This window comes from Molossus molossus, unplaced genomic scaffold, assembly GCF_014108415.1.
Source record: "Molossus molossus isolate mMolMol1 unplaced genomic scaffold, mMolMol1.p scaffold_m16_p_22, whole genome shotgun sequence".
Classification (NCBI taxonomy): domain Eukaryota; kingdom Metazoa; phylum Chordata; class Mammalia; order Chiroptera; family Molossidae; genus Molossus; species Molossus molossus.
This window is the reverse complement of record NW_023425358.1, coordinates 8,827,037-8,835,843: the sequence shown is the minus strand read 5'-3', so window position 1 is coordinate 8,835,843 and position 8,807 is coordinate 8,827,037. Positions and strand designations below refer to the sequence as shown.

The 8,807-nt window shown below is 52.1% G+C and overlaps 1 protein-coding gene across 1 annotated transcript in view; it reads left to right on the top strand.

Moving 5' to 3' along the window:
• Positions 1 to 256: 256 nt before the first annotated feature.
• The window catches only part of NTM (neurotrimin), a 945,407-nt gene continuing 936,856 nt past the window's right edge, over positions 257 to 8,807 (top strand). The window contains exon 1 of the mRNA XM_036276876.1: positions 257 to 533. Within this exon, the coding sequence (XP_036132769.1) occupies positions 452 to 533 (82 nt within the window). The 5' untranslated portion in view covers positions 257 to 451. The remainder of the gene's footprint in view (positions 534 to 8,807) is intronic.

Genomic DNA, 8,807 nt, shown 5'->3' with positions numbered 1-8,807 from the left:
TCTGAGATTGTCAGTTTAAAAAATGAAAGTAATATAGAAAGGGCAAAGTGGCATTTATCATTCCATCTCTCCAGGCTCCTGTCTCTTTAATCAGCTAGCCTGATTTGCCCAGTAAATGATTCCTGAGTGTGCGTGTGTGTGTGTGTGTGTGCCCGCGCGCGTGTGTTGTAGCTCTGTCAATCCTTGGATTAGAACCAATGATTGCAGCTTGTAGGAGGGCTGTCCAGGGCCAGATTGTACGATGTGTCTCAGTGCCAGAGTATGAGTAGAGATAATTACTGAGAAGTCACACTCTCTCACACCCTCGGCTTTCTCCTGTGTCCTTCAGCAAAACAGTGGATTTTAATCTCCTTCCAGGAGCTTGAGAGCAACGCAATCTGTCAGGAAAGAAAGAAAGAAAAAACCGAACCTGACAAAAAAGAAGAAAAAGAAGAAGAAGAAAAAAAATATCATGAAAACCATCCAGGCAAAAATGCACAATTCTATCTCTTGGGCAATCTTCACGGGGCTGGCTGCTCTGTTTCTCTTCCAAGGTAAGGGCTTGCTATTGATTTGCCTACGGCAGACCCAGGAATTGTGCAGCGTGCTTTATGCGATTCGCAGACTCCCGGTCGGCTCTGCTGCGCGGTTCGCAGGTGGAGGAGAGAGCGTTCAAACAGCATGGCTGGGACCTCATCCCCTACCAGGCTGTGAGAATATTGATTTGATTCTGTCTGCTCCTGGAATAGGGAATGTATATGCATAAGTGAAAGGTGTCTGGTGCTCCTGTTTAGGTACGTGGCTATGTGCTGGTCGCCCTGGCTTTATGTACATTCTTGCACACACACATACACACGGCAGAGCACACATGGAAGCAAAGGAAAATTACAGACTCCGAGGGCAGCAGGGTCGCTAATGTGCTGCTTGTGTTCCTGGGAAGAAATTACAAGAGGAAACTTTAAATATCGGCCAGTAAACTTGCAAAGCTTCCAAAAGGAGCAAAGGAAAAGGCAGGCTAGAAATAAGCAGGTAACTGCATCTTGTGCGGTTCTGGGAGATCCAGCTTGAAGGGATGAATCAATTGGCAGCCGCGGCGAGCAGCTGCATTAGTTTTGGATGTGTTTGGGGGTGTGTTTATGGCAGGGGTCGTGGGGGGTGGGGAGAGATAATAAGCAGATAAAAGGCAGTGGGCGCACGCATGCATTGCACTGGGCTCTGACATTCCGAAAAGCTTTCCTAAGTTGAAGGGAGAGAGGCAATGAGTCGAATGCTAATTTTCTGTTTATTATTGGTCTGGAAGCCCAGCCGCGCGGGGGCTGCAGTGGAGGGCTGGGCTTGCTCCCGAGCCAAGTGCCGGCTGTGATGTGGACTGTGCTGGGCTGGGTACATTTGGGGTCTGCTTCAGTCCTGGGTTCATTTGGTGCACTGTGTGCCCCACACTGTCTCAGCTCTTCCGCTCCAGCAGCAGCAGCAGCTACTAACCTGCTTTTCCCACCCCTTTGAGGTGGGGGGGGGTGGTCTGCCTTTTTCATATTAAAGATCTCTGAACTCAGGAACTGAGCCAGGCAGAGAAACTTTCCCTGGGTGGCCCAGCAGGCTCTCCAAGAGGATCCCAGGTGGAGCTCGGTCCTGGGCAGTTGTATTCCCAGAGGAAAGTTTGGTCTCGCAGGGTGAAGAAGGATGGGGAGTCCTACCCATCTCCTTCTCTTCTCCTACTACAATGTGGAGTTCTCAAGGTCTCAACTGAGTCCCCACCTCCAGTCCTACTGACCCTGCTCTGAGGCTGTGTGGACTGCTGCTGTCCCCTCGACATAGCTTTCGGGGCTGCATGGGGACCCACACAAGGTGGGCAGAAGGACCAGCCTGGGAAGAATCGAATGTGTGTGTACCCTTGGCCGGGGCTCAAGGAGGAAGGCAAGGGGTTCTGGAGGGTTCGGAGTTAGATGGCAAGAAGTCACCGTGGTGGATTTTGCAGGGATATCCTGATGTTGTCTGCTGCCCCAGCCTCAGGACCTCTCTCCTCTCCCGCGGAGGCGTCAGTGGGCGGAAGAGTGAGAGCTAACTTGGAGGCATCCTTGAATGACTCCTCTTATGTAACATGGAGCGGCAGCTGCTTGTGTGTGAGTGAGTGTGTGTGTGTGTGCGCGCGCATCTGTGTGTATACAGGGGTATGTGTGCACCCTGCTTGTCGGGGTACATGGATTCACCCAGTGAGGTCAGAGCTCCACACTGGCAGTGGGGAAACTGAGTTCACAGCCAGGCTTCCTGGGGAAATGGCTTCTGTCATGCCAACAGCAGCAATGAAGAAGGGACAGCGAACCTCCCAAGTCCTGGATCATGTCCCATTTGTCCTGAGATCTGTGTCTCCTCTATCTCTGACATTAAACTGGAGACAATGGCCAAACTTCCACCATCCACAGCCCCGTTGGCAGCGTGCCAGGAGCCCTAGGGCCAAACTGAATTTACATATAAATTAGCATACGTGATTATTTTTTCATCAGAAATAAGTGCAGGGAAGCATAATATTTGCTCACACTTTGAATCGTCCGTGAACAGATGAGGAAAAAGTGGTGGTGCAAGGCTCTCCAGGGTGCAACCGATTCTGTGATCTTGTTCCTACTTGGGGAGGGGGTGGAAGGGACCGGGTGCTGCTGACCTGCTCACATTCTCCCACATCCTGAATTTCCTAAGGAAATAATGGCCTTGCTGGTGCTGCCCACCTCAGACCCAGTTCTAAATAGGCTTCAATCTATCATAATAGAACAAGGCCGCCCAATTTTAAGGCAGAATGACCCCCGAAGACCCCCATCCCACTTGCCAGTTGGACCAGCCAAGGTGAGGTTGTTTTCTCTTCCAGGGACTGGGAGCTGGAGCCTACCAGCTATCTCTGATCAAACTTGCAGAATTACCGAAGCAGCCGGGCCCTGGCTGCAATAATCCACCCCTATTGCATTGACCCAGGGGGATTAGTTAGAATGCAGTACACATTCCAAGGCAATTTTTTTTCTTCTCCTCTGTTTTTGTTTTAAGCTGGCTCTCTCTAGAGCTGCTACTTCCTGGGGTTCTTGCCTTCTGGAAAAGGTGTGACAGGTGCCAGTGGCAGGTTATGGACCCCTGTCTGACCTGCTCCTCCCCCCACCCCAACCAGCAACCGGGATCCAGCTTAGAGGAGAGGGATTTCTGGGGGAATCAGTACTGATTAGTGCTGGGCAGGAGGGAGGGAGGGGTGATTAGCACCCTGGGGCTCTGGCCCTAAGACTCGCAGGGTTGATTGACCCGCAGCTCCTGTGCCTGGGAAGAGCGGCCGCTGGCTTAGGCGCTGTCCTTTCCAGCACACCGCCCACCCCCTGCCGCCGCTCCGGAAGAATGGCTGGTTGTACTGCAGTCTTTCTCTTTCTAGAAACCCAACCATTTCTCTTTCGAAGGATTGCTGCTCCTTTTAACACCTTCCGATGAGCTTGGCTAGATTCCTGTCTTACCTTTCTAATTCTCTCCCATTCTCTCCCATTCCGCACCAACTTAGCGGCTCACTCAAGACCCGGACAGGGCAGAGTGGACGGGAGAGGAGCCTGGGCTGAATTCACACTCTCCTTCCCTCGGCGCTGACGACATGGGGACTGTTCAGCCGGGCAGCTCGGCCAAGTTCCTGCCACTCACAGTCAAGCTTGGGTGCCAGCAGCAGCCTGCGTCGGGCGAGGCTGCTGAGATGGGAGGGGGGCAGCTGAGACCATAACAATGTTTACTGGCAAAGTGAAAAATCAGTTTGGGACGATGGGACCCTGGGCCTCTATGTAAGCGTTGTGGGCACTTGGAAGCACGGCCCCAAATCGAGAAAATAAATACATTTTAAAGAAGGCAGGGACGAGGGACGGAGAACTTCACAGAGTGGACGCTGGCTTCTGTGCTCAGAGCTGCCCAGTCGGTGAAGTTATAGGCAAGTTGTACATAGCTCAGTGCCGCCCGCCGCCTGCATCCCTCCCCCGCAGGGGCCTGGGGCCGAGATGGAGGCTGCTGGAGTGTCCGCAGGGACCAGCAGGCCGGATGCATGAAGGCCACTCTTGAGACTGTAGTTTCATCACCAGGTGCAAAGCTTGGTCCTCGTGCTGGTTCTTCCTCTTTGGCATTTTCAAGGGCACATAGAAGCCAAGATGTTAGCTTCAGCACCTAACCCCTGACTCCTGATGTTTCTCAGTAAGCCCGTCCTTCAGTGCTTGTGCTCAGGGGTGCTGAACTGTGTCCTTCAGGGCGTCTCTAGGTCCCCTGCTTTACTGGAGAGTGTCCTCTGGCACTTCCCCAGGGCCCTGTCCTCCCCTGCATGCAGTCCGGCAGCCCTGAGATGCAGTGACCCAGGCTGGTCCCAGCTGATTGTCATGAATGGGCCAAAACACAGTGTTGGCTTCAGCCACAGTTCACCCCTTGGGTGGAAGTGAGCTCTCTTGATGTCTTAAGTGGCAACATTTCTAAATCGACGTGGGACGTGTGATGCTGTGTGGAAACACATGCAAAGCTCTTGGCTGGAAACACATGCAAAGCTCATGGGAGAGACACTTTGGATGGGACCAGCTTGTCTGGATTTGGCTCTGTTCCAGGTGTTTTGGTTAGGAGCTAACACCCCGCTAGAGCCCACCAGCTAGGATGCTGAAAATACAGCACGTGCACACACACACACACTCACACACACTCACACACACTTGGCCTTATATCTAACCTCAGCAGAGGCTCTGCAGAATCTTCAAATGCCTGCCAGGTCTCCAGCCAGTCCTGGTGGCCGCAGCAGAGCTCAGTGGGGAACGGACATCTAAGCTCAAAGCTTTCTATGTTTTGCGTAGGGGAAACTCTCTCCCTCTATGTGCCTGTCTCCCCACCTGCCTGCCAGGCTGGGGACCGAGTCCCCTGGGTGTTATAAGGACTCATTAATGCTTGTAACACTCCAAACATGTGGTGCTAAGTGGAACTCCATGCTGAGACTGGTTGTATTTATGCAGTTTACTTCCTTTCTGCTCTGTTGGCTTGTTACATGTTTACTTTATGTCTATAGTCATTTGAAATTCAATAAAACAAATTAAACATAAAAAATAAAAACATGCAAAAATCAGGTCATGGATGGCATACAGGTTGGCTGGGGCTGGGCCGTGCCAATGTCGCCATCGTCCCCAGCATCTCCTCCCACCTTCCATTTCCTTAGAGAGTGCCTGGGGAGACCAGAGGGGCTTTGGCAGAAGTGTGCAGGGAGCATGCCTCCCATCCATTGGTGAGGAGACTCCTGCATGGAGACGCAGTGCTGACAGGGTGAGTGGCAGGCAGGAGGCGCATGGGGAGCAGCGAAGGTGGAGCTGGGAGTTTCAGAGGGAAGAAAACCAGCTCCAAACTGGATTGGGAAAAGGTGGGAATAAGAGGACTCTAGCCTTTGCCTTGCCTATGATTTTGTTCAGTAACCTCTGAGAGCTCTGTTTTACTTTATGCATTTATGTATTTATGTATGCAACCTTTCAGATGAGGCTTGCTCTTGTCATTGCTGCTTAAACTTAAAAAGCTTAAATTTACAAGATAAATGTGTGAATCCGCCTTACCGTTCATTTGCTCTCCCCATTTCTGCCTCTTTCTCTCTCCCCTTTCCTCCGTCCCTCCCTCTGCCCTCTCTCCCCCTCTTCTTTTCTTCACCCCCCCTTTTTTTCCTCCTTTTCATTTTTTCTTCTCCTCTATGGGAAAAATAATTGATCAGCTGACAGATCTAGGTCAAGCTGGCAGGGGTTGCTCTGCTTCACGCAGGCTTGCCCAGGAGAAGGGACAGTCTGTCTTTCCAGTTCACAAGGAGCCCAGATGACACAATGCGGTAGGAGGGAGGGAGGGAGAACCAGGGGACTGGTGGGCGAGCTCAGCCGCCCCCAGTGAGGGTACCCGGGTCCTATTGATTACAGAGTCCTCAGCTAGGTGATACTCCCGCCACTCTGATTCTCCATATCCAATTTATCTTCGCTTCTTCCCTGCGTTTGCTCCCCCTCTAAGCCCTGCTCATTCCGGTTTCCCTCATTCTTTTTTCTAGCTGCCTCTCCTTTTCTCTTCTCTTTCTCCTCCTTCCCAAACCATGGCAGATCACAGAATCTGGCCACTGAAGTCATATTAGAGAAACGGCCTTTTGTTTATTTGCAAGAAGAAAAACAGCAACCCTGCCAGAGGAGCTCCGTAAGTCATTTGCAAACTGCAAAACAAACCCACAAAGGTTCACGTTTTCATTGCTGAGAAGAGAGTATTTCAAGAGAGACTGTCAAGCTCAGAAATCAAATATTGGAAAACACATTCTTCAGCTTTGTTAGGAAGGACATGTTAGGTAACTAATTTTTTTTTTTCCTTCTTCTTTTTTTGCTTCTCTAAGAACATTGCCCTTTACAAGAATAAAAGAAGACTGGCTGATTTTAGCTTCACTTGCTCATTCAGATTCACTCAGTAGGGTGCCTCCTTGCGTGGTCTTGGTGGTGCCGCAGATTCTAACCCCCAGACTCTATGCAGCTCTTCATGGGGCCAGTCACCCAGCAAGTGTTTATTGAGCATCTCCTATGTTCCATGTATTGTTTCAGGTGCTGGGAATGCAGCAGTAATTAAAACCAACTACGGAATGAGACCAAAGACAGGAAAGTCTCCCAGAGTGGGCGGGGCGTTCCATCCCTTGTACCAGTTGGAAGCCCCACAGGAGTGCCCGACACAGGGCAGACTCAGTGACACAGCCGCTTGCTTTTTGTGCAGCTGATGCTGGGCAGCCAGAAAGCAGCGGAGCACCGGGGGCGGGGGCGCAGCTCCGGTCGGTGTCAGCAAACAGTAGGAGATGCTGCCTTTGCTCCATGTGCCTCCTGCCAGAGGCTCATGGATGCCTGAGGTCCTGTGGGTGAGGATGTGGATGGTGCAAGCTAGTTGGCTTTGTGGCCATGGCCTCTTGTCATTCAAGTTGCTGGTAGATTCTTGGCACCATCCATGCCCTGTCTGTTGGCCTGTCCACCTCCTTCTGCCCTGCCTTCCGCACAGAACCAGCGGGCAAATGAAGTAAAAGGAGAACACCTATAAGACCAGACACGGTTGTGCCTCGGGCTGCTCGTTTGGATGAAGCCAACGCAGTCAGGAGCTGCTGTGAGGGATTCATATTTTGGGGTAGATTTAAGAAGACCTCCCACTCACACATCCTATTTAGAGTTCCTGGAAAACCAAACTCATCACTGAGCGGTCTCTCTTTGCTATGCTGTGGTTGGAACCCACGTCTTGGATTCATCACGCGTTTTCAGCCTCTGTACCCAAAGGCAACACGCTGCTCACCTGCTCACAGTGCGCGCGGGCCGCCCCCGAACGTGCCCGACGGCCGCTCGCCGACGGCTTCCACCCGCGTTTCCCGGGCGGTGGAGGCAGTTGTTCCGAACTTTTCTCGTGTAGAAGAACCTTTCTCGTGGGTCTGTGATTCTTCCAAGTGAAGCAACCTAGAGTAATTCTCCATCCTTTGACCCCATCTCAGAAGTCGGGAGGTCTTCGGCGTGAGGGGGTGGTAGGCGCGATGTGTGTTGGTGTGAATACTCCCGTTCTTCAAGCCAGTGGTCCTCACACTTGGTGTATCATAGAGTCCCCCGGGGGCTCTTCATTCAAATCCCAGTGTCCGGACTCCATCCCAGACCAATTCCACCAGAACCTTCTCATGTTGGGGCCCCACACTGGTGTTACTAAGATCTCTCTAAGAGGTTCTGATCTGTGGCCGGGTTTGCAAACAGTACCTCTAAAGTCAACTGAGAATGTTCTATGAGCTTGAATACAACGCTTCCCTCCATGAACCTTGGTTGTCATGTCTCTAACATAAAGTAGTAGGACTAACAGATCTTCAAGTTTCGTTTCAACTTCAACGTTGTGCAATTCTGCAGATTGTCTTTTCGAGCCCAGGACTCGAAAGGCAGCGGTGCTGCGAGAAAATACCCAGTAGCGATCTCCGCTCGCGGAGCTGAGAACACACACCGCGTCGCAGACTGGCAGCCAAAGCCAGACGTGTGAACGGCGTGTGTGCACACAAACACTGCATGCTCTATCCTGCAGGCTCCATCCATGCGTGCGTGTGCAGCTTCGCGTGCAAGGCCTTCTCAGGGCGGGGGGAACCAGTCACAGCATTGCAGGTGCAGGGAATCAGGAATGGTGATGACTCTGAATTGACCAATCCTCCCAGAGACATTGGGGAGCCATGCGAATGTGGGTCAAGGATGAATGTGTTAGAGCTGGCTGCAGAGAGTGTGGGAATGGCGAGCCCTGGAAGAAGCGCCATTCGCAGGAAGGTCTCACAGCCTCCGAGTCCCTCCCCAGAAACCAGTGATCCAGCCGACGGCTTCCACTGCTCTCCTCACTGCCAGCAACGGCTCTGGCTCAGAACCTGAGCAGCAATTTTGCAGCTAGCGTGTCAGGCAGAAGCCCTGCTGGCTCCACGCTCCAAGCCAGGTCCAATCCTGCCGCGCACGCAGGGGTAGAAACTGTCTGTTTGATGGAGTCAGCAGGACTGGGGCCCAGGCAGAACGGAGCTACCATGCAGATTTGTGCCAAGGGCTGTCTCTGGGTAGCTCACAAAGTGTTCACACGGCTGCGTCAGTCAACCCCAGAGTCAGGGCCAGCGCAGGCCCAGAGGAACTTTCGAGATGATTTATTCCAGTCCCTCTCTTTGAGCTCTAAGGCCTCAAAAACGCAGCTGCAGTGTCTCCCAGCTTCCATCTGTAAAGAGGGGGAATTTCCATCTCTCTACATCGGCTTTGTATCTGGCCGCTCAGGAAGACAGGAAGAAAAAGAAAACAAAGGAGAAGGAGAATCTGTCTGGAGAG